Source organism: Ursus arctos, unplaced genomic scaffold, assembly GCF_023065955.2.
Source record: "Ursus arctos isolate Adak ecotype North America unplaced genomic scaffold, UrsArc2.0 scaffold_28, whole genome shotgun sequence".
Lineage (NCBI taxonomy): Eukaryota > Metazoa > Chordata > Mammalia > Carnivora > Ursidae > Ursus > Ursus arctos.
The window spans coordinates 423,140-447,814 of record NW_026622963.1 but is presented as its reverse complement, the minus strand read 5'-3'; the positions used below and the strand labels follow the sequence as shown (position 1 = coordinate 447,814).

Below are 24,675 nucleotides of genomic sequence, written 5' to 3'. Positions count from 1 at the left end.
TATCAGTTTGTAAAACTGTTAGAAATCCTTGGGAAACCCATCATGGGGCATATGAGAGCTTGGACAGATCATTGTTAGAGATAGGTAATCAGCCAGGCAGCAGAATACTGTGCAGCGCTGAACAGAATGTTAGAAAACTGTTTGTAATTAGCGGGAGAAATGTTTTTGATAAAAAGTTAAGCGAGAAAAGCAGCAGAAAATCGCATAGTGTGTTCTCAACAATGTGAGAAATGTTTGTCTGCACACATGGAAGGGAACTGGAGGGAAACAGATGACAGTGATCATGGACGTTGTAGAGGAGTCCGTGTGTACACGTGTATGGGTCCTTTTCTGTATTTTCCAAGTTTTAAAAAATAATAATCATATATTTTATCAGCAAAAATATTTTTTAAAAGTTATTAATAGTTACTGCTATCCAGGTTTATGCTTTTAAATCAAAAAGAATTATTTTCTAAAAGTGAGAAGTGTTCTTTCTGGTAAGCCTTAGAGTGTACCATCTCTGGTAAGCTCCCTTTCTGTTACAGAGCAGCACGTCTCACTACAATGCTGGCACATGGGGCATTGTCCAGGGACAGCTTCGGCCTTTGTTAGCCCCAAGAGTCTACACCCTCCCGATGGTGCGCTCCATAGGAAAGACCATGGTGCAAGGCAAAAACTATGGACCTCAAATTACTGTAAAGAGGATATCAACCAGGTTAGCAGATGTGTGTATGTTTCACCAGCTAGCTAGCACTTTTTTAGATGAATGTGGTTACTAACTAATCTCTGTGAGGTTTAGCTTCCTGGGTTGCAAACTAGGAGAGTAACAGTGCTTACCTTAGTACCCAGTGTGGTCGCGGTGGGCCCAGCACACTGTTCGGCTGTTGTTACAACCTGGCTTGTCCGCTCAGTGATGGGAAGATACCTTCAAGTGGTGGTTTGGGAAAGTTAGGGAGATTAGGATTTCATTCTGTTTTCCCTTTCTTTTGAAGAGGACGGAAGTGTAAGCCCATCTTTGTCCAAATAGCAAGACAAGTAGTTAAACTGAATGCATCAGACCTCCGTCTGCCCTCGCGAGCGTGGAAGGTGAAGCTGGTTGGAGAAGGGGCCGATGACGCTGGGGGAGTGTTTGATGACACGATCACAGAGATGTGCCAGGTATATTCATGTGGTGTCCCCCTGCTGAGCCATCTGTACGGGTGGTGGCTGTTTTACCATTTCCAGTGACTACTCTGTCTGACATGTTCGTGTGAGTGTAGCAAGGAAGCATTTGTGAGCCTTACATAAAAATCATGCTGCTGGTGACGCATAGGTGAATTACAGCAAGGGCTTGTGACATGACGTGTGAAGATACCTTACTGAGTACACGTCAGTGCCTGATTCTCCACCAGTGACCGACCATCTTGCCCTGATACTGGCAGAGGAAACAGTGATGACACATATTTACCTTTATGTAATTGACAAATCCAGGACCCCCCATGTGCTCTGAGAATTCTGGTGCTTTTAGAATGAAGTACAACTCCCACGCTCTAGTGGAATTGAAAAACAAATACTAAGAGTTTGGACCATTTCTTATTTGGTGTCTAATGTGGCAACTTTGCTTCCAGGTCAACTCTGACCCTTCCTGCTTTGCCTAGTAGCAGGATTTTTCTAATAAGTCCTGTGACTAGAGTAACTTTTGGCTATTGTCTGTTGGGTCTGTTTGAATATTACCATACCCTGCTCACAGATACCCCAGCTCCTGCCCTGGATTGACTTTCTTATCTTAGTTCTGCATACTGCAGGCTATTTTCTACATGGGGGATGTTTGTAATCTCATTTTAAATTAAAGCCACAAAAATTATAGAGATGGCGGGCTGTCCCATAGCATACATTCCTCAAAATAATCTCTCTTCAGTGTGATCTTTAATGTGATTAGCTTGTTCTTGTGATACATTTGATTGTCATTTCTCAAAAAACTGCTCTTTCTTTTACAGGAACTTGAAACTGGTATTGTTGACCTTCTCATACCCTCTCCCAATGCTACCGCAGAAGTGGGCTACAATCGGGATAGGTAAGACGGTCATCAAGAGCTTACTGACTGTCTCCGGTGATAATGATGGCTCACTTACTGAGTACTAGCTGTGCGCCAGGCACTGCTCTGAGTGCTCTACATATATTATCCCACTGAATCCTCATTAGAACCCAAAGGAGTGGGGACTATTATTACTCCCTTTTCACAGGTAAGGAAACTGAGGCACTTCCATCATGTCTCTATTATGGGACCAACTCACCGATAATATTGAGGGGTAAGGGAAACCCAGACTTGATAATGAAACCTGACTTATTTTGTGTTTCTGAAGGCCCGCGTGACGTCCCCGCAAAGAATTCTCTGCATCAGAATCATCAGGAAGATTTGATATGCTGTCAAGTCACAGCACTTAGTATTAGCAGTTTTGTGTTATGCCCATATTTGCCAAACCTTGAATTTTGGATCCTGCTTCATGGACTTGTAAATGATCAAATGAAATGATTTTAGGAAATAGGGCATCCTGGAGCAGGTAGCTCAGGGACTAATGGACCATTCAGTTGCTCTTTTATGGTTCTTCTGAAAATAATTCAGAATATGGTCCCTGTGATCTCCAAAAGAGTAGGCTTCAGGCACGTGTGGCTGTTGGGCACTTGAAATGTGGTTAGAGTCCCTGAAGAGCTCCATTACATTTTATTTAATTAATTTGAGTAGCCCCATCTGGCAAGTGACTACCATATTGCACAGCCCAGGCCTGGACTAATGCTGTAGCTGTCTGATAACTTATTTCCAATAGAAATGAGGACAGTTTTATTTGAAGCATTTCCTTCAATTTTGCAGGTTCCTTTTTAACCCCTCTGCCTGCCTTGACGAACACTTAATGCAGTTTAAGTTCTTGGGAATTTTAATGGGGGTTGCCATTCGCACAAAGAAGCCTCTGGACCTCCACTTGGCCCCTCTGGTGTGGAAGCAGCTGTGCTGTGTCCCACTCACTCTGGAAGACCTGGAGGAGGTGGACCTGCTCTACGTGCAGACCCTCAACAGCATTCTTCACATTGAAGACAGTGGGATCACCGAGGAGAGTTTCCATGAGGTAAATCTTGGCCAGTCCATATTCTGCTAGACCAGAGTTTTTCTGTGGAAAACTCAGGTGTAGTCTTCCCTTTGCTGTGTGATAGCGACTCACAGCGTGTCCCGTTGCTGTCCTGGCAGCTCAGCCCCGGAGGTTTAAAGAGCTGTTCATGGGCAGGGTTGGCACCAGCGCCCCGCTGCTGCTCCCTCCTCCTCGGTCCATCCTCTGCCTGCGGATGGACGAGCAGGGGAACCCAGTTGGAGAGGGCGGCCTGGGGGGCCCAGAGTTCGTCAAACCTGGTTTGAGGACAGAGAAATTATTAACTACAGCCAGATGAGTCAGCGCGTTCCCTTCTGACTAAGTGGCACAGTTAGCTACCTCGATTCCTTGTTTTTATCCTGAAAATTCTTTTTTTTTTTTTTAAGATTTATTTATTTATACGAGAGAAGGAGAGAGAGAGTGCGAGCACGAGTGGGAGGGGTAGAGGGAGAAGGAGAGAGAGAATCCCAAGCAGACTGCACTGAGTGCGGAGCCCGATGCTGGGTTCAATCCCATGACCCTGAGATCAGGACCAGAGCCGAAACCAAGAGTCCGATGCTTAACTGACTGCACCACCCTATTCCCAAAATTCTTAATAATGTTATTTTTTTGCTATATTTGTGCATAATGTACTTTTTTTAAGTAAAAAAAAATTTTTTTCTTTCCTCAGATGATTCCTCTTGATTCTTTTGTTGGCCAGAGCGCTGATGGCAAAATGGTTCCAATAATCCCTGGGGGAAATAGTATCCCACTGACATTTTCCAACAGGAAGGAGTATGTGGAGAGGGCCATAGAATATCGACTTCATGAAATGGACCGACAGGTGAGCTGAGACATTGGGACATGCATGTCAGTGTTTGCAGTTGTCTTCAAACAAGAGCTAACTGGTTACTGCTGAATTTGGGTGTATGAACTACCGTGTCAGTTAATTTGTATCTATCTTTCAGCCCCTGTTCAGAGACTTTTCAGGCCTTACCTCTGGGTTTCCTGTCTCCTTACTCAAGGCCTTAGGACAGCTCTGAATTGTCACTGGTTGGATTGAGGCCAAGCACTCACCCAGGCCTTTAGACCCTGCCTTCTCACTCATCCTCAGTCTTGCTTGTCTTCATCTCTTAATGTTCCCAACCCAGTGTCCCCACTCCAGTTGGGTCGGTCAGGACCCATGCAAATCAACCCCTAAACTCTGGTCTTGCAGTCCCATGTGAGTGCCTCTTTCCCCCTCCTGCTGCAGTCCCTTCAGGCCTCAGCTGAAAATGCCTCTCCTCCACAGACCAGCTTTTCTCCAAGTCCATAGCCTGTAGAAATTTTTTTTTTGTTACTTAGAAATTTCTCACGATACCATAATACTTCTGTGTTGTGGTCTAAGAACTAGGCCACAGAGTTTGGATCTTGTTTCTTCAGTTAGCTTGTAAGACTTTGAGTGAAGAATGCATTATATTATTTATATGTATATATATATAAACGTGCGTGTGTATATTTATACCTCCTAAATATCCTTGTTCCGTGCTAACAGGTAGTAAGCATTTAATAATAAATGATGAAAGTGTGATGAGTGACCATAGAAATGGACATTTTGTCCAAAAATGGATTTTTGGTTACAGTCCTTAATAGCCACTTAAGTAATACTTTATTTGTATCATGTGCTAGGGATTTCTTGAGAGCTAGACTGAGGCTCGATAATTTGAAGTATATATGTTCTGCGCCCTTCCCTCCTGCTTCCTTCTTTGACTCTGGCTTTGGACCGAGTCCAGTCAGAAAACTGTTATCCTTTAGTGAGGGCAGGTCCTGTGGGCAATGCTGTGTACACAGCCAGGGCTTAGGGTTTGTCTCCAGTTGCTCAGAATTTTAATTCTCAGAGTGAATAACTGACTAAAAACATATCGATCACCTCCTGCATGCAGGTGTGGGGCTGGGCTGCCGCATGTGCGGTTTTTCCTGTAGTTACTCTGTGAGGGAAGAATTACTGTCACCATTTCACAGATGAAGGCACTGAGTCCAGAGAAATGAAGTGATGTGCCCAAGGCAAAGCCAGGGTCCAAACCAGGTTTAACCATGGGGTCTAGGAGCTTCTGAGGGTCGGATTACCCCTCTACCCTCTACCAGCTGTGCTCTGCTCTGCTGTGGCTTTGTTCCTTTCTCAGCAAAGAGGCCTTCTTCCTCTCACTTCTTCCTCGTCTCTTAGAACCCAGTGTTCTTGCCATAGCTGTCCCCATTTGTTCCCTGCCGAGCAGCCAGCCCCATACCTCAGCCTCATTTTTTTTTTTTTCCAGACAGCTTTTGGTTTGTATTCTACCAGGCATGACAGCTTGTGTCATCCAGACTGCCCTCACTGCCAGTCCCGTTCCCTGGCCCCAGGCAGGACGCCCTTGTACCAGTCACAGCCCCAGGGCCTTCCCCAGGGTGTGGCTTCTGCTCAGGTCCTCAGGTTTTTTCCTTTTGCTTTTTATCATTGATGGTTCTGAAATGGCCAAGAGTGAAGAAGTGTTTATAAACAAATCTCGAACAGCGATGAGTCTGTGTGTAGGGTCCGCATTGCTCTGCGGCCTTGGGGTGTTTCTGAAGCAGACTGTGTGCGTAGCCTCTGGCAGCTCCCCCTCCGCTCTCCCCGGCCAACCTGTTCTCGGCACCGAGCTAGGAGGAAAGCAGCAGCAGGTCGCACAGACTTGCGTTGAAAATTTTCATTATCATCGTGTGAGCAGCAGATATTTGCCTCATTTCTCAGATGAGAAAATTAAAGTACAAGAAGAGGTGGAGCTGGGGTTCAGGCCCCAGATCTCCTGATGAAATGCCCTGTCCTTCCTACGGGAGGCCTTGCTAGTTTGACTCTTTTCTTTTTACTTTTTTTTTTTTTTTTTACAATGAGTACAAATAAGTTTTACAAAAAGGATAGAACTCTTTTCAAAAGAAGAATGTGAGTGACAGAAGCAGTAGACGCTGGACACCTCGTCCAGGAGCGTCCTGCTGTGCCGAGGGGACCGAGGAGCAGCCGCACCGCTCAGGAGCACGGGTGCGTGCCCTTGGCACTGGGCCTCAGTTCTGTGGGGGCGGAAGGCAGGCTCCTCGATGGACTCGACCTGGAACCGGAAGGAGCGTACAAGTCCCATAGGCAGGGAGAAGATCTGACAAAGGGTCGGCGGCCAGGGGAGTGGGCCACGTGCGCCTCGAGTGCTGGGGGACAGGTAGAGGGTTTGGGCAACGGGCACATGTCTGATGCACGACCTCTCCCGGGAACAGGTGGCTGCCGTCCGAGAAGGGATGTCCTGGATCGTTCCCGTGCCGCTGCTGTCACTGCTCACGGCAAAGCAGCTGGAGCAGATGGTCTGTGGGATGCCCGAGATCTCCGTGGAAGTGCTGAAGAAAGTGGTGCGGTACCGGGAGGTGGACGAGCAGCAGCAGCTGGTGCAGTGGTTCTGGCACACGCTGGAGGAGTTCTCCAACGAGGAGCGCGTGCTTTTCATGAGGTTTGTGTCCGGACGGTCTCGACTCCCGGCCAACACCGCTGACATCTCTCAGAGATTTCAGATCATGAAGGTTGATAGGGTAAGTGAGCCCCGCTGCTTCCCGGCTGCTTGCCTGTGGGGAAAACCACACTGTGACCCTCGGATGGGCCTGCCAATTCAGGCTTAATGTTTGGAATTTCCAGATTTTAAAAAAAGCAAGCAGAAAAACTTGTTCAGAAACATAAGTTGAGTGAAAAGCCCTAAGTGGATGTGGAAAGCACACTGCAACCCGCTGCCTCTGCTCAGTCCTCCGGGACCTTCCTGAGGCTCGTGCGCTGCCTCTGCCTCTCGTTTCCTGTGCCTCTTCATTGTGTGACTTGTGCACTCGGACGTGGTCGAGTGTGTTCTCACGAAGGTACTAGCGTTACCTGTGCGCGTGCAGCTTCTCTGCAGCCCGATGAAAAGCCCCAGCTGCAGAGCGCCAGCCCAGCTGTCACTTTGACAGATGGCTTAGGAATAAAAGGGCTCAGCAGCTGAAATGTGCAGTGCTGCCGGAGTCCTCTTTCTCACGCAGCCATCCGAACATGTCACTCCCCTTCAGACCGTGAGGGGCTCCCTGCGTTGACTCCAGAATAAATGCCGACTGCTCTAGCGGCCTGTAAATACCTCCACAGCCCAGCCTCTGCCCCAGCGGTCCAGTAGCACCTCTTACCATGCACTGTGCTCCTGCCGGAACAGACCGCTTGCCTTTTTCTAAACTTCTGTGCCTTCGTGTAGGCTGTTCCCTCTGCTTAAGTTCTCCTTCACACCCCTTTCCATCTATGCCTGGCAAGCACTTACTCATCCTTTAGGCCCAACACCAGTGTCATCTTCTCCAGGAAGCCCTCCTAGATGCTTTCCTGCTGCCCCTAACCATTCCTGAGGGCAGATTTAGATCTTCTCCTGTCTACCTCCAGGACACTTGGTACGTCCCTTAACGCAGCATCAAGTTAGAAGCGTCTGTGTTCTCTCTCTCTCTTTCCTTCCCCAACTGCCCAAGCGCTGGGCAGTCCTCGAGCAGGGCCCATGGTGTTTATTCCGGAAACAGTAAGGAAAGTAGGGCCTCTTCACACAAGGACCCTTCCTGCCAGTTGCAGCATCTGCCGTTCTGGTGTTTTTCCAGTAACTGTTCCTGGAGGTTGCTGTAGCCAGAGCCATCCCTCCCCGCTGCCTCCTGACGCTGCCCGCCTGCGCCGCACTCCTGGGCTGGGCCTGCCGGAAAGGCTGCGCACAGGAAGGGCTATGAAAAGAGCCTTTCCATAAATTTTCTACATGACTTACCAGAAACTATAAGTTGTAAATCTGTTTTGTTGCTTCAGAGAGAGGTGGGTGGAGGCAACGGTTTGCTTCTATTCAGCTCTGGAGAAACCCCTTGCCTTCTGTCTGTCCCAGGCTACCCCTGCCATCCCAGGAGTTAATCCACCACTAATCATCTGTGTGAGGCTTTTCAGCCTCAGAAAACTGACCACGCTGGGTCCCTCCTTTGTGACTTTTAGACCATTGCTCCACCTTCCAAAGCAGAGGCACCTGTTGACATTGCCCTTCAGTGTCTTTGCTGGTTGTGGTTTTCCCATATTTGAGTTTTCTGTGTCCTCACTGGCTCCCGCCCTGTTAGGCCTCTAGGCCCTCCAGGCCCTCCGTCTCCCGCCTCTTCGAAACCCACTCACCAGGTGTAGGGCCCCAAGGAGGATGGGGAGGGCCGGTGTCAAGGAGTTGAGCAAGGAAGAAAGGGCAAGTCCCTTTTTAAGAACTACCGTAAACTAAACAAATGTACCATCACTGCTGTGCTGTGGCAGATCACGGTGTCTGCAGGGAGGGCCCGAGTGCGCAGGCCCCCGCGGCGGTGTCAGCCCCTTCCACCTTTCCCCGTGGACGCCTGCCATGGGCCGCTGTGCGCTGTCGCACTCCGTCCCGAGCGCTCTGACCTGCGCTGCCCACCGTGATGATCTTTTGTCCATTGAACGGGCGGACCAGCATTTAATTCCCTCCTGCTTCCTGGCGTGAGCAGCCCCGGCAGCCGAGGGACACAGAAGGCCCTCTCGGGGGCCCTCCCGCGTATTCTTTCTAGTTCACCGCTGTTGGGGGATCCGTGCAGCAGCTCCGGGTCTGCACCCTCCTGGTGAAAGAGCCGAGCTCTGTGGCGTGGTCCTTCCGTGGTAGGCCTGGTGCGAAGCCTGTTTTCTCACGTGGCCCTGCGGGGCAGAGCTTGCTCGCGCTTGGCACACGGGGCCACGGGGGCGGTGGGGAGAGGAAGGAAGCCTGTTCGCCAGAAGCCTCTGTGGCCGTGGGACACCAGAGCCCACGTTCCCTCCACCACGGCCCAGTGTCTCCTTCCCCTTGAGTCGGCCCTGCTCTCCTGTCCGTGGGGCCCGTCTCGAAGGCTGGGAGAAGTGCTTTGCTAATTTGGGGGTGGTGGTAATGGATGCCCCCCCGACACCCCGATGCTGCAGTCACAGCTCCGGGTCTCTCTCTCCACAGCCTTACGACAGTCTGCCTACCTCACAGACCTGCTTCTTCCAGCTGCGGCTGCCCCCCTACTCGAGCCAGCTGGTCATGGCCGAGCGCCTGCGCTACGCCATCAACAACTGCCGCTCCATCGACATGGACAACTACATGCTCTCGCGGAACGTGGACAACGCCGAGGGCTCGGACACCGACTACTGACCGTGGGGCCGCTGCCCCCCTTTCTCAGTAATGCTCACTTCCAGTTTCATGTGGACACACTTTTATGGTAACTACGTAGATGTTTAGGAACATAAACAGACATGATAAACAGTGGCCACATTTAGTTACTCTAAATGCAACAAAGAAATTAGATGTTTTTATTTTTCTGTGATTGTACAAAAAAAAGACAAAGTGCTCTCAGTCAGGTTTTTCCCTCCATATTTTTGGTCACTTTTGATAAGTTTGCATGGAACCATTTTGGTGCATTTTTAGTTGGGAATGGTACATTTTGTAAACCCACCCAGTGAACATGAAATTGTACATTGTGTATAATTGTTCATTAGAAAGGACAGTTTTACATGAATATTCATATATTTATTTTGTTTTAATTTGAATTGCCTGTGCAGGGTTCCTTATGCAGAGAAATAAAGCCAATTCAGGAACCAGAGCGTCGGCTGCTTTTGTTACCTCCAGTGGAGCTGCTGACTGAGAAGGAACGAGCTTTCAGGCTAGTCTCACTCCGACGGCGCTTTGACCCGTCAGAAACACTCCTCCCCACGGAGAGTGAGCTTTGCTGGGAGATGACAGAGCAGCTCCTGGGAGTGGGAAGTCCCTCCTTTCATTTATTCTGTCATCCTGGGTGTCCTACTTTGTTCCCTCACCCCAGGGCCCTTGCATCAGCCCCTTGGCCCATCCCCTCCCAGCCCCTTCCTCCTCCTCGCCAGCTGGTTTTTGAGTGTAACCTGCTGCTGAGAGCCTGTCTGAGGAGCCCCAGTATGCAGCTCCACTAGGCAAGGAGGAAGCTAACCAGAGTAGCATGCTTCCGGCGCTGCCTGTGAGGAGCCGCGGTGGGCTTAAAGAGCAGGCTGGTTGATGGTAGCGTGTCTCTGCAGGAAGGACGCAGGGCTGTGGCAGGGACCGCCGTTGCTGGTAGGCATTCAACGTGTACCAATGAGTGGCCACGAGAATGTGAATATGTGAATTAATATGAGAACCAATGAGTGGCTTTCATATCCTTGAATGGTGGTTGGTGGAGAGTTGTCCAGGGAGCTGGGGAAGGGGTCACACTCTTGGTGCTTGAACCCAGCCCTGAGGGCCCTGGGCGACGTGCTCGTTTGTCTAGGCGTGTCAGAGTGAGTGTGTGGTTCTGGAAGAAAGGACCATCCGTGACAGCAGCTGTGAAGGCTCTGGCTACTGGGAGTGGGAACAGGAAGAGGGCAAGGCCTTTGGTGGTGTGTCTTCAACCCCAGCCAGTCCGTGCCACAAGCTGCTTCCCGTGGACTTCAGGGACTAGGTCAGGCTGACAGCCGGCTCAAATGAGGTGCCACATGGAGAGCTTTGCAGGCAGTTGTTTTTCACTAGGGAGATAGAAAATATGTGTTTTCAAACAAACTGGAAGACAGATAGTTTTGTGGTACACGGATCTTTCCCAGTGAGAATGCCTATTAATACTTGGAATGATGGAAAGAGGCTTAATTTTATTGAAAAGAGGCTTCAGTTGGAATTGGGTCTCAGAGGGAGAGACTGCAGCTTCTGGGAAGCCACAGGGGTTCTGGGCCAAGAGGAACCTTCAATACTTGATGTGAGAGCTCAGTCAGTGGGAGTAGTGAGGGGCCCTGGGCTTGAGGCACTCACGCTGGGGTGGGAAGGCACACGGCCCAGGCTTCTGGGCCAGGAGGGAACTGACAGGAGAGAGGCCTGTGTGTGCTGCTGAGATCCTGGGCAATGCCAAGCGAGGGGTCTCTTAGAGCCTTCTGGGCTGGTTCCTGGTAACCAGTGGCTCTTCCCTCTTTCTGGGCTGGGCTGAGGGTGTGCTGAGCTGAAGGGTACACCTGCAGTCTCAGAGTTTATTTCATGGTATTTTATAAGTTTTTATTTATTTATTTGAGAGAAAGAGTGAGAGAGCGAGTGTGCACAGGTAGGGGGAGAGGGAAGGAGAAGCAGGCTCCCCATGAGCAGGGAGCCAGATGCAGGGCTCGATCCCAGGACCCTGGGATCATGACCTGAGCCAAGGCAGACGCTTAATGGACTGAGCCACCCAGACGCCCCTCAGAGTTTATTTTAAATGAAAGTAATGCCTCAACCTTTGAGAGGCTCTGGCCTCTGCTGCCACGTTTGGCTCCAGACTGAGGGGCCAAGGTACCCCCAGCAAGCCGATGCTGCTCATGGTTCCAGGCCCCACCTGTCAGGCCTCATGGACGGCTTTGCAGGAGGTCTGACCCTGCAAGGAAAATCTGCACAGACACCATGATTTTAGAACAGATGCCATTTCTTTATTGGAAACCTGTCCGTTTTCCTTCATTCTCTTTTTGAAGCCCTGGCAGAGAGGAAGGCATGAATCCCTGGTCTGAGGGCAGAAAGGGCCTGGCACAGGTGTTTCTTTGCCCTGGTTCATTTTCAGCCCCTCTGTGGAGGCTTGGGCAGTTTTCTTGTTGGCTGGATCATTCGGTTAAATACTTCCAGTTTTTATGACCCTTAGAGAGCCCCCAGAAAACTTGGACCCCCCCCCCGCCCCTGGCCTTTAAAGTGGAAGATTTCCCCAGAGGCCCCGCTTTGTGGCCTTTGCCCAGCACTGCCAGTCAGATGAAATCTGTATCCGGTGAACTTGGTTTATAGCAAAAAGCAGGTCTTAGGCATGGAATCCTAGAGCTGGAAGAATCCTAGAGCTAAGGTGTCAGGGGACCTCTCCTCTTACAATGAACCTGAGGTCTGGAGAAGGAAAGCACTGGGTCACAGGCGTGTACAGGCTCCAGCCGGGAGCCCTGGCTTCCTGTCGCATGCCTGCCCACCCGAGGGAGCTCCGCCCCCTCCAGACATTCAGCCTGTGCAGAAACGGGCCAGTGTGTCCCTGCAAGACACGCCTTACAGCACTGGTCCCCCCTGCGGGCTCTGCCTCCCAAGGAGTGACCCGGAGCCCCTGACCCAGGAGCACGTGGCTCCGGTATCTGCTGGTACTGAGCTTCCCGCGCGGACTCGCCAGCCCCATGTGGTGACTGGCATCAGCCTTCCACCAGGGAGCACTGTCCTGCCGGGGCGCTGAGGTTCTGCACCCTCCCCCTACCCTCCGTGGCCATTGGCTGCCTTGGGCAAAACTGAGAGTGAAACAAGCATTCAGGAGGCAGGGAAAGTTTGGAGACTGTTCTAATAGAGGCTGTGAGGACATAGGTAACCTCCCAGCCATTGTCAAGTGGCTTTGGAACCCAGGCTGCCATCTCCCCTGGCTTCCCTGGGCGTGCCTTGGGCTTTCTGACTCTGCCTTTGCTGAACTGTACCTGCCGCAGGGAATAGCCCACCCACAGTTAGACCCCATGGGAGCTGGGGTCAGTCCTGAAGCTCGGCTCAAAGGCTCCGTCCTCCATCCAGTGTTCCTGGGTCACCCCCATAGGGACCCAGCTTGCTTCTTCCCGGGACCCAGGCCCTGTGGGTTCTGCCAGGCACTCGGCTTTCGAGGCCCCTGCAGAGGTGAGGACTTTCCCTACCTCAGCCTTCCAGGCACTGCACATTTACACATCATCTCATCAGAGTGTCACACAGAGGGTACCGGTTCTATTTTAGAGATAAAGTAAGGCTCTGAGAGGTCATAGCCTGCCAGAAGTGATGGATGGCAGAGCTGCAAGCACTCAACACTCCCAACAACCCCAGATGAATGACTCAGTGGATTAATGAAGCACGTGGTGCCCCTCGTTCTCTGCAGATCTGAGAGAAGACATCAAGCGCGGTTTCTGATGAAGCCGTGTTCTGTCAAGGGCTCTGCTTGGTGCCCAGTGATGGGAACAGCACCTGTTAGAAGGCGGAGTGGAGGGGCACCTGGGTGGCACAGCGGTTAAGCGTCTGCCTTCGGCTCAGGGCGTGATCCCGGCGTTATGGGATCGAGCCCCACATCAGGCTCTTCCACTATGAGCCTGCTTCTTCCTCTCCCACTCCCCCTGCTTGTGTTCCCTCTCTCGCTGGCTGTCTCTATGTCTGTCGAATAAATAAATAAAATCTTTAAAAAAAAAAAAAAAAAGGCGGAGTGGAGAGCCCTGGGTCTCATCAGTGCCTGTCTCCTGGGTGTACCTCGGATGGCCCTTGGCTCAGGGACCCAAAGCACCCGGGAGGGGGTGGGGCCAAATTCAAGCTCTAGAAACAGCGTTGGACTTGGCTGTCAGCGCAGCTTTAGGTGTGTGATTGCTAGAGCCTTGATATGTGGGGGGTTACGGGGCACCAGAGGCTTCGCCAAGGAAGTTAGCCCTCGTTTATAAAAGAGCTTCTGTGGGGAAGGGGGAAGGGGCCTCAGGTTACCCTATTTGAGCTGAACTTGCAGTGAACACAACGTGTTAATCCTTACAGGAACCCTGCAAGCAAGATTTTCCAGCAATCCCAATACGCAGATTTAAAAGCTGAGGTTTGGAGAGGGCGGACCGGCTCTCAATCAGAGGAGAGTCAGAAGCTAGGATTCTATTGTCCCCCAGACTAAACCATCAACTCAGGGCTCACAGGACCTGCTGGGAATTCAGGCTTACCAGAAATAATGAAAGCAAAGCCCTGGGCTTTAAGTGGCGCTGTTTTAAAAGCACATTTATCCCCCGGGAAGCCGGAGCTTTCTTTCAACATTGTTTGCAGTAGTAGGGGAAAAATAAAATCCCTGCAAGGCCTCTTTCCAGAGTCCAGAGCTATGATGGGTAAACTGGAAAATCATCCAAAGGAAGTGGGGTCCTCCCATTCCACTGCAGCTGGTGGCCTGAGGGGGCTGGCTCTCCCCACACAGGGGTGAGAAGGGATTACGCCAGGCCTCGCCTCAGTGCCAACACCCAGCTGCTTCTGGGCCCAGCACTGGCCCCAGAAGGGGCCCAGGGCCGCAAGTGAGGCCTCCAGCATGCCCTGGAGGGGATGGGAGGGGTTGGGTCGCTGCTGACCCCTACACAGGTTCTGCCTGGAGAAATTTCAGCTCCTCTGGCCTTTACCTGGATATCATCTCTGCTTGGGGCCCTGGCTCCTGCTGGGGGTAGGTGAGGTGGGGGGTTCTCCAGGTCTCATTTCATGCTCAGACTAAGCAGGGAGGCCTCTGCAGCCACCCACATCCCTAGTTCTCTCACTTTCCTCCTCACTCACTCTGCTCCAATCACACTGACCCCCTGACTCCCCTAACTCAGCGGCCATGCTCCTGCTCCGGAGACTGCATGAGCTATTACTCCCTGCAGCTGGACTATTTTCCTGCCAGATGCTGCTCGGCTCCCTCCCTCACTTCACGTGGTGAGGCTCACATTGGTCAAGCCCTTTTAGGTTGCTTTCCCCATCCCCAAACCTTCACCAGCAATTGCCAGTTATCCCCTTACCTGGTGCTCCCCACCCCCGCCCCCACCGTAGCCTTATTATCTTCTTATATACCGATTATTTTACTGTCTCTTCTCCTACTAGAGGGTAAGCTCCATGAAATTGGAATCTCTCTTTTTTCCTTGCTGGTTCTCCAATTTTGGGCAACCTGTGAGTAGGGATCCAGATCCCCTTTCCCAGAGAAGAAACACCTGGACTTAAGGGCCCGGGTCCCAGCTGGTGATGGGCGGAGCTGGAGCGAGAGCCGGGCCCACCAGCTCGTGATGCTCCCTGCCTTCCCCTCTTACCCAAGTTTCCCACCCACCCCACCCCACCCCCCGTACCTGGGACCCGGAGGCTGCTGGGTGGCCGAGAGCCTATACTTTGGTGGCTAAAGGTGGGACATCAGTGACTAAAGCTCCGAAATTGAAGTCCAGGCGTGTGTCCACGTTGAGCAAACTCAGCAGGTAAAAATCTAACTTTGTATGAGCTTCGCGCGGTTTCATTATCAAAAGACTTAACCAGGGCTGCTGCTTTTGTTTTCAAATCTTTACTTAGGGTTTTTAAAATGATTTCTTCTGCCTTTGTGATATGAGAACGGTAGAAAATTAGGGTAACTATGCGGTTTAGGTTAAGAACCACATCGACCGGCGAATTTTCTCAAATCGTGGGCCGAGCGCCCCGGCTTTCCCCCTCCCACGCTCGCGGGGAGCCGGGGCCACGGACAGCCGCGGGGTGAGCGCGGGGCGCTGGGTCGGCTGCCGGGCCCGCCCCGCCCCCACGGCGCCTGCGCCCGCGCTCTGCCCGGAGGCCACGGCAACCCATGGGGGTTATTTCGGCCCCCCGCGGCGGTCGCAGTGCCCGGGGAAGGTGTGGGCCTTTCTCCGGCTGCGGACGGCGAGTGGCGGAGGAGCCGGGCGGAAGGGCGTCGGGACAGGGCCTGGCGTTTAGTGAGAGCTATCCGAGCGTTTTCCCAGCGTCCCGTTAATCTCGCACTCCTGTGCGTAAAACCGTAATGTGAGGTAGGCATTAGTGTCCCCATTTTGCAGACCGGGAAACTGAGGTTCAGAGATGTGGCGACAGTCTGGCAGGTGGTGGAGCTGGGGCTGGAAACCAGCTCGCTCTTTCCGCCGGGGGCCTTTGGCTGGGTGTCGTGCCCCGCCGTCGTCGCTCTAGCGCGGCATCAGCTTGAGAAGGGCCGTGCCGGACGCGCTCGGAAGCTGGTCCGGGATCATGGCTGCGCTGTGCTCGGCGCGCAGCACCAGGCGCGGGCACGCGGCCCTTAGGCGGCGCAGGCCGGCCGCGCTCACGTTGCGGCAGAAGTCCACGTGCAGCGTCTGCAGCGCGCGCCCGTGCGCCGCCACGGCCGCCAGCGTGCGGTTGGTGACGCGCGCGCAGTTCTCCAGGCGCAGCGCGCGCAGGCGCGGGCAGCAGCGCAGCAGGCGCGCCAGGCAGTCGTCGGTGACGTGGCCGCAGCCCGAAAGCGTGACGGACGCCAGGTTAGGGCACCTGTGGAGAGATCGCCGTGACCCCGGGTCGGGGCCGACGGCGGGGACGGTTGGCGTCCGCCCCGCCCGCCGCCCTGCCCAGGAGTTCCCCGGCCCAGTAGCTCCCTAACAGCCCTGGGACTCGCGGGGCTCGCGGCACGGCGCCGTATTTTGTGGGCAAGGAAATGAAACGGGCTCCGCCAGTTTAAGGAACTTGCCTGGATCTGAACCAGAGTTTCCGTCCCCTTTCCCCTGCTCTTTCTGCCTCTCCACGAGACCTTAATCTGCGTGGGCTCTCGGCTTCCTGAGCCTCCGCTGGTCCTGCTGTGGGCAGAGGGGTGGCAGGTTCCAGGACAACTCTAGGTGTCCTTGGTGCTCTTCGGGCCTGTTGCTTTGGGGGGTGGGGGTGAGCGAAGGGATGCACGGTGCCCACTCTAGTCTGTCTGCAAGGTGACGTCCTGATGTTCCTGTGGGGTGGCTCAGGGACAGGCGCGGTTCAACCCTTGAGGCTGGGGTCAGGGCATGGCTCTGAGGAGGCCTGGCTCTGGGTTCTAGAGCGCTCAGTTAACCGGGACGCTTCTTGCATGCCCACTGGGATGCCAGCCTGGAAGAGGTCCAGAACTGGCAGTAGCTAGACCCGGACTGAGGACCACCTGTACAGAAAGTTTGGAGGCTCCTCTGCCTCAGTCTTACCAGCATCTGTTGGAGAAAAAGATCCTGAGCAGAGTTAGATTTGGGTTGTTTCGGTGTGACATTGGCTAAGCCCCTCACTGAGCTTCAGTTTCCCTTTGTGTGTGTGCGGATGCACAGCAGGGAGGGAATAATGCCCACCAGTGGGGTTGTAGTGAAGATCACGATGGGGGTGTAAAGAGCTGCACACGGCCTTCTTAGGCACTTGTAACTCACTTTTCCTGGGAGCACACAGGATCAGATCAGTTGCAGGACCTGTCTTGTGGGCACGGGCCTTGGCTGTCTCTAGCCAGAGGGAGCTGGGGTCCAGACAAGGGCTTTCCCTTTCGAGATCAGCTTCCCCCTTAACCCCTTGACTGCACCTGCCTGGGCTAGCCTGGCTGCCCTGTGCCTGGGGAAGGGGCACATTTCACACACGGAGCCCATTCCATCTCCCCGAGTCCCAGTTCATACGGCTTCTTCAGTTTTCATATCAAACCCTCTGCACCCTGTTTTGTGAATGAGGAGACTGGCCCAGAGGGCTCAGGTAACTTGTTTGTGGCTTATTTGCTCTCTGACCCAGGACAAATGTCTGAACTGTGCTAGTCCTCGTTTGTCAAGTGGGAGAAACTGTTGGCTCTAGGGTGGTTATGACGATTAGGTGTTTAAGCCCCGAAGGTGTTGAGTGGTCCCTTTTGCTCTAAGAACCTTTGGAGTAATCCTGGTGTAGGAACAAACCAGAGGAAGAACTGACTTCTTCCCTGCCTTCCTCAGCTGTCTGCCGTCTCTCGCTGCCGGAAGCTGATGACTAAAAGAACCAGACTTCATGAATGTTATCAGTACCTACTGTGGGCCAGTGCTCCTGTGTCATTTAATCCTCTTAACCTGGGAGACAGGTGATTTGTCCCATTTTATAGATGAAGAAATTAGGTTGGATTTAAATATTTGGTTTGGGGTCCCATGGTTGAACAGTAGCAGAACTGGGAGACTCAGCACAGAACCCTTACCACCAAGCCCTTCGTTCTTTTTGTGACACTGGGGCCCCTTGCTGCACCCAGATGGTGACACGAGAGGACCACTCCACACTCGCTGCTGTGGGAAATGAAATTCTCTTGCAGCAAGAATGGAACAACTTCAGAGCAGGCTGCCCCTCCCACATTTATCACTCCAGTCTGATTTCTGGGCCTTGTTAAATCCATCAAAATGGCCTCATCCCAGTAGGGCCCAACCAAGTCCATCTTGTTTTCTTCTGACTGTCTTTTTAAAAAAAAAAAAAAAAAAAGGGCAAGGCGGGGCCACCACTCTGTTTCCTTCCATGCCTGTCACGCTGCCAGCAAACAGCTATTAAAACTGGGTGTCAGCAAACTGGCTGAGCTGAGTTTGTTAGTAACCGAGAGGTGCTTTTCCTCAAAGGCAGGACAGGACTGGTCAATTTAGGCTCGGCAAGAGGCTGGCAGCAGAAGTCTGCTCGCATGCACTGCCGCAGGCAGGAGGCTGGGACCATAGGGGGTCGCCTGTGGCTTAGCCTCTGTACCTGTGGTAGAGTTGACCAATCAAATACAGGATGTATTTGGGACATACTTATGCCAAAAAATTTTTTGTCTATTCAAAATTCAAATATAACTTGGATGTCTTGAATTTTTATCTTCTAAAATCTGGCAGTCCTAGACTGGGTAAATCACATGACCTCTCAAAACACTGATTTGCTCATTTGAAAAATTAGGCTAAAACACCTCCCTTAGGGGTACAGAGAGATTAGTAATATTCTAACGAGGAAACCATTCTTAAATCTCACCACCCCTCCTCCTGGAGTCTGGCGTGGTTCAGCTAACCCAGAGCACCCCAGCTGTCCTTCCTTAGCTGCGTTCCACAAGCCTCGGGGTTTGTTTGCTAGGGGGAAAGCCGAGGGGTAAGCTGATGGCTGAATCCAGGAACCTTTCCCAGGGCCCAACCTTGAAAATCCAGGCCCAGCCAGACCCCCTGAGCTCTTAATGGCTGCTAGGGAGGACAGCTGCCCAAAGGACAGCGACAGCTGAAGCCCGGTCTTCTGTCTGCAGCAGAAGCAGGTCCAGGACCTGCGAGGCTAAGAGGAGGAAGCCCCCCGCCATGACTGTATGCCTTCTCGGGGGACTATGCTGGGAACGGGCCCGGATGGTCCTACTTGGGCCTGGTGTGCGGCTCCCCAAGATGGAGGCATCTTGGGCTTGCCATTTGCTCTTCCCCACCCGCCAGCAGCCACCTAGCGCTGTAGGAGCCAGACCCCGCAGAGCCAGCACTGCTCTGGAGGTGGCCTACCTGTCGCACACCCGGAGGAGGAAATCGTTGACCAGGCTCTCGTGGCGGCTACAGATGCTCCTCTGCAGGGCGCTCTTGAGCCAGTCCTCCACGCTGCACACCTGCACGCGGCTGGAGTACCAGCAGATGGAGAGGCTCCTGAGGGCAGGGCTCAGCAGGAAGTTGTCCTTCTTGAGTTCTAGGAGGGACCGAAAGTGCAGCAGGGGCCAGAGTGCGGGGTCCTCAAACACGTCCTGGAGCTGGGGGCAGGTGCTGGCCAGGTTCTTCCTGCTGTCCTTGTCCAGGAAGGAGAAGAGGTGCAGCAGGCACTCCCGGTTGAGCTGGGTGATGTGCATGGCGCGCAGCGGCCGCACAGTGTGCCTGGAGCCCGGGGACCTGACCCTCCTTCTCGTCCTCCCCGGCTCCGGGCTGGTGGACATATATGGTTGAGGAATGGTGTTTATTTTTGGCTAACAACTGGTGCTGAAGCCCTGAGAATGGGGTGGGGGTGGGCCAGGACCCAGACATACGTGCAGCAGTCTGTGGTTCGGCTTATGTTCAGAGGAACTGAAGATCCTGGCAGCAAAGCAGCCTATTGAAGTTAAATAGCTTCCTTAAAAGGGATTTCTGTCCCTTTTAGCCGACAGTGGTGCTTAGCAGAGAGCTCTTCTGGCTTTTCCCAAGGCATTTCCACTGGAGGTGGCCAGCCCGGCCACCTGTCCAGGCCTGCAGTCTGCTCCCTGGGAGGGACCCGGATTATAAATTGGATCTGTTTCCATTCTCTAGTGTTATCAGTGTGTGTCTGCTCCACTCCCAGTAGGAGTTGTTTTTATAAAGAGCAAAGGGGGACAGTTTTGTGTTCAAAGCTGGAAGTTGAAGCCATGGTGAAGGCCCTTTTCCCTGTGATCTCAGTTCCGTGGACATGGTTCGCGGGCGGGGCCGAACTACCTTCAGATCCTGCTGCCCCCCGCCGGGCAAAGGGACTTCCTCGGCCTCCCAGCTGGCTGTTTTTACCCTGAGTTGTTGCACAAAGACTTATCTGAAGTAGCTGAGCTCTCCGAGGTCCTTCTGTGTGTATGTGCATAACAGTTGAAGCTGCAGTTTACTTGGCTTTTACATCTTAATGTTTTCCCAGTTATGTGCCCCGCTGTATCTTGTTTGTATTTCCCAAAATGTCAGGATGGATGAGGAGGCTCTTGGTACAAAACTGCTCGAAACAGTTTTAGGTTCAAGTGTTTTAGTCTCCGCTTGCCCCTTAAGCCAGCCGGACACCCCCGTCGCTGTGAAAGCCTTCAGTACCCGGCCGTCGCCTCGGCAGGCCGCCTGGAGGTCTCCGCTCTTGCAAGTTCTCCTTCCGTGAAGTAACGGAGATTCCTCACTGCGTGGATCTGTCTCCAACACTGCTTCCCTCCCAGGCCCACCCCACGTCCTGCGGCAGTGGTGCTGCTGTGAGCTGCCAGCGTGGAAAGGCTGTGCGGCTCCGTAGCAGTGAGGCAGGGAACAGACTTTCCTCGGCTCGACCAGCGACCACCACCGAAGTGGTTGCCTTTGTTCGTTCTCCCATTTGATTGGAATTGGAAGGAAGGGAATACTTTGCGTCCAGTCGTGTGGAGTCAGGCAGACAAGCAGCTGTATCGGACCCTCTTCTGGAACTAAAGCTTGGTCGTTCTGGTGCAGCTTTTGCCTTCAGAAGCACAAGGCGGCTAATGAAGGAGCAGCCGTTCTAGCCAACTCCCTCTGAGACACCAGTCTCCGGGGTCCTGGGGGCTTGGATACCCCAGCAATGCCAATGCCAAACGAAGGGGAAAGGGGTGACTTTTCTTAAAAACAACATACACCAAGAAACAGCTCAAGGAAGCATTTCTTCGGGAGGGTGACTAGCTACTGCTCTTACCGCAGACTCATCGTTTTAATGGTTCACAAGGACGGCTGACGGCCGACGCCCTCTCTGGCCCCGGTCACTCACCCAGTCCAAAGGGACACTGCAGCCCCTCGGATAGGTTTTAATAGAAAGCCTTATTATCTCCACTTTTCCTCCTAAATCCTGCCCAAACCAGTACTTTTTAGTGTGCTGACCTCTGGAAATGGGCAGTTCTTTCAGCTTCTTGAGGCTGGCCACCGGGCTGTCCTCGTGGCCTGTCGTGGCTTCCGCACGGAGTCCTGCAGGCCCGCGTGCGGCTGCTGGAGCGGGTGGGGGGAGCGCCCCAGAACGCAGGGAAGGTCAGGGCGCAGCGGCGGCGTTGACAGTCGCTTCTCCTTTCGCCCAGCTGGAGCCCGGCTCCTGCCCCGACACCGCAGCCCCCGGGCGGCCGCCAAGAGCAGGCTGCGGCCGGGAGCGCTGCTGTGCGGGGCCTGGAGGCAAACCATTTGCTTCTGTTTTCAAAGACCACGAGGAGCAGGAAAATAAATACCAGGAAAACAACGGGTGTGGACAGAGGGTGGTTCTTGTTTTCTGTTTGTGGCGGACGATGGGAGCAGAGAGGTCATATACAGGAACTTACCGAAAAGCAGAATCTTTATTTTTTAACCGTGGCACGCACGTGTGTGTCTTCCTTTAAAGGGTGATGGGTACCCTTTGCTCAGAGCCCCCAGACTGGTTCCTCAGGGCGGGGTCCAGCTCTGAAGGGGGCAGGCCACCCTCGTTTTACAGACGTGCTGTGCGAGGAGAGGCGGGCCGGTCTCACGGCCTCGGGTGCGCACGGCCGCTCGTCCAGCCCTCACGGCAGGGCCCCCTTCCTGCCGCCACCTGCCCCTCCGGGCCCGCGCGGAGCTGCCGGAGAACCTAGTGCTGCAGGCCGGCCCGTCCCCTGAGCAAGTGCCCGTCACTTACGTGGCTCCCCTGAAAGGCGTTCAGAAAGAACAGTCAAGAGGAAAGAGACCAGAGCTTTAATGACGCTTTCATCCATAGAAGAGTTCAGGCTGGTGAAGCAGAAAAGGGCTGTGATTACGATGTGAACGAATCCGCCCCTTGCGCCGTGGATCCTCTCGCATCACACAGACTAGGCTTCCGTGGCGAGTGAGGACGTGGGACGCAGCACCAACGCCAAGGGTCTGGAGGCCGTGACGCTCAGACCCGGGGACGGTCACACCAGCGAGGCGACGCGGCCCCCCGCCCCGGGCCGCCTCTTCCTGCACCGTGGGCACGTGCCCGGGGCTGCACCCGTCTCCTGGGACCCAGGCCCGGGCCGCAGGCGCACACTGCTCCTGAGCCTTTCCGGGGCCCAAGGGAAGAGGCCACGTCAGCAGCAGGGTGCATGGGGGAGTTCAGGGCACGCTGGGGCTGAGGGCAAGACGTGTATCTGAATAAACCACACCAATGAAAGAGAGGTTTGGCTTTTAAGAAATAAATATGCCCCCGACCGCACAAACCAAGCTGCTGAGCAGGCTCCCCAGGTGACACACTTACCCAGGGCCTGCACACGTCACTGGTTTAATTCTATTACGTATGTCATGACTAGACAGTAGAATACAGCGGATGAGCAAAGGTTTCTCCACCATGGAGAGAGAGCTGTGTTGCCACAAACGGTTTCCATCACCCACCTGTGTGGGAGGACTTCTGAGGAAGTTTCTAGCTCCAGGAGCCATGTGACGGCGAGGCACTGCCTCCGCTGCGCTTGGCACGAGGGGAAAGCCCTGAAGAGCATGCGAACATCGGCTTTTTAAAACAGGTATGGTAAGGCTACACAGTTCAATTTTTTAAAAATATAAATAGGCACATTTACGTCACTGGTGTTCAAATGCACGATTCAGATGGATCCAATCACTTTCCCAAAGAGCCTTCATAATGTCATTCAAACATTTCTGCTTAAGTGAAATCAAGCAATAAAAGCACTCCAGAAATTCAAAGAGGAGATGTGTCCGTCTCTTAAGCCAACAGTGCTGCCTGATGACCACTTTCCCCAACAAAGCAGTCTGGATGTCCCGAAGCTCCTTCTGCTATAAAAAGACCATTTTTCCCCACCAATATCAACACTGCCCAAGGCTGTAGCTGCCCACTCGAGGGACGAAGGAAGTGCAAATGTTAGCAGTCACGGCTGTTTGCCTTCTAAGCAAAAGAGGCTGGGTTCACAGGAGAAACCGAACAGATCAAAGAAGAGGCACATTCCAAGTTCAGTTGTATGTGGTGTTAACGTATTAATATATTAGGTCAAATTATGTGGAACTTTCACTTTTGTTGATCAAAAGGTTAAATACCGCCATCTCTTATGGTTCAACCTCCTGTAATTTAGCACCATAAACTTTTGTTTTTAAAAGGTTTTATTTGTCAGAGACGGAGAGAGAGCGCACAAGCAGGGAGAGCGGCGGGCAGAGCTGGAGAAGCAGACTCCCAGCTGAGCGGGGAGCCCAGTGAGGACTCGATCCCAGGACCCTGGAATCCTGACCTGAGCCAAAGACAGACACTCAACCGAATGAGCCACCCAGGCGCCCCTGCACTGTAAACTATGTTCTATACATGTTTCCCTCTTATCTTCTGGACTTTGTGTCTAAGTTGTAAGACCTAAACACAACAGAATTTTCTTCTCTGGAGTGAAAATGCAGACCAGCGCTGTCTCCAAGAGCCCTACACACCGTCGGAACCGCCCTAGGCCAAAGCATTCTCTGCCACATGTGGCTCCTGAGCCCTTGAAATGTAGTTAGTGTGACTGAACTCGGTTTTAAACGTAATTTTAATTAAAATTTAAATACAATTTAAATAACCACTAGTGACTGCTACACCAGATAGTACAAGTTTAGCCATAACTGCAGTTTGTTCCAGGCCATGTTCAAGTGTTAAGCAGCTGATTTCTGCCCTGAGAAAAATACAGGATCTATCTAGTGACTATTAAAATGGAAATGGAGCCACATCTCCTGCAACTTCAAACATCTGACCCAGGAGGACAGCCATCAGATTATTCATGCACTTAAAAGAAAAAAGCCAGGTTTTGTTTTGTTTTTAATGGAAGAAACAAGATTACCAAAAATTTCGGCTGGCTGGCTTAATATGAAGGACATTCTGCCCCTCGCAACAGCTTGTAGAGAACGGAGAAGAAACACGACTGGAACAAGAGCTGATAGCGGTGCACGCCCCGGGCCAGAGCCTGCTGGGGGCCCCGTTCCCTCGCGACATCATCTGCAAGTCCTGCCACCACCCCCCATCCCATCCACAGACTGGCCTTGAACGCTGGCAGAATCACAAGTACCTCCCTTAGATGCAGTTCTGGTTCCAAATTTCAGTTTGAGTTCAATCTTAATAGTGCTTATACGTGTTTTTCTTGAAAACAATTTTAAAACAAAGACGACTAAACTCAAGAATAGAAACTATTCAAAGTGAGAATATTTTCAGTTTGCTCTGCTATCAGGATAGGCCAGTGAGAGGTGTTAAAAACCAACAGTAGCAAAGACTCAAATCTCCTTCTGTGGAAGCAGACCCCACAGTGTAGGTGGAGGTCAGCAGGCCGACCTCAGATGGCCAAGCAAGAAATAAGACAAAAGTGGACATGCAGTTATTCCCAGCTCGAGAGCCGGGGGGGAACGCGATGCTGGTTCGAAAGGCAGCAGGAGCTCTGGTTTCCTCTCACTGGATAAATATCTGCACTATGTAGCACAGTCTGGGATTTTTAAACACTGTGTTTGGTCGTCTTTGGACTTTTCTGTACTCCTATCTCCGTGAACACACGCAAGCAAAAAATATCCCCAGAACAGAACAAAACAAAAAAACTCACAGGAGTAAGG

At 52.6% G+C, this 24,675-nt stretch overlaps 2 protein-coding genes across 17 annotated transcripts in view; one reads left to right on the top strand and one right to left on the bottom strand.

The window, feature by feature from the left end:
• HERC1 (HECT and RLD domain containing E3 ubiquitin protein ligase family member 1) overlaps positions 1-9,684 on the top strand; it is a 179,786-nt gene extending 170,102 nt beyond the window's left edge. For 15 of the 16 annotated variants that reach the window (XM_057303693.1, XM_057303702.1, XM_057303700.1 and 12 more), the window contains 7 exons: positions 525-694; positions 972-1,137; positions 1,956-2,032; positions 2,828-3,080; positions 3,769-3,921; positions 6,333-6,638; positions 9,056-9,684. In XM_057303693.1, coding sequence (XP_057159676.1) covers positions 525-694; positions 972-1,137; positions 1,956-2,032; positions 2,828-3,080; positions 3,769-3,921; positions 6,333-6,638; positions 9,056-9,241 — 1,311 coding nt within the window. In that variant the 3' untranslated portion in view covers positions 9,242-9,684. The remainder of the gene's footprint in view (positions 1-524; positions 695-971; positions 1,138-1,955; positions 2,033-2,827; positions 3,081-3,768; positions 3,922-6,332; positions 6,639-9,055) is intronic. The other variant, XM_057303701.1, reaches the window with a different exon arrangement.
• A 257-nt stretch (positions 9,685-9,941) lies between these two features.
• FBXL22 (F-box and leucine rich repeat protein 22) lies at positions 9,942-24,654 on the bottom strand. Its single transcript, XM_026478263.4, has 3 exons — positions 18,985-24,654; positions 14,878-16,042; positions 9,942-10,599 (listed from the first exon to the last, which is right to left on the bottom strand). The coding sequence occupies exons 1-2, from the start codon at positions 19,401-19,403 to the stop codon at positions 15,706-15,708; spliced, it is 756 nt and encodes a 251-aa protein (XP_026334048.1). The 5' UTR covers positions 19,404-24,654; the 3' UTR covers positions 9,942-10,599; positions 14,878-15,705.
• Between the last annotated feature and the right edge of the window lie 21 nt (positions 24,655-24,675).

Coding starts and splice junctions, on each gene's coding strand:
- FBXL22 (XM_026478263.4), bottom strand. CDS start 19,403: ATGTCCACCAGCCCGGAGCCGGGGAGGACGAGAAGGAGGGTCAGGTCC. Junction 16,043..18,984: donor CTCCTCCGGGTGTGCGACAG/GTAGGCCACCTC, acceptor ATCTCTCCACAG/GTGCCCTAACCTGGCGTCCG.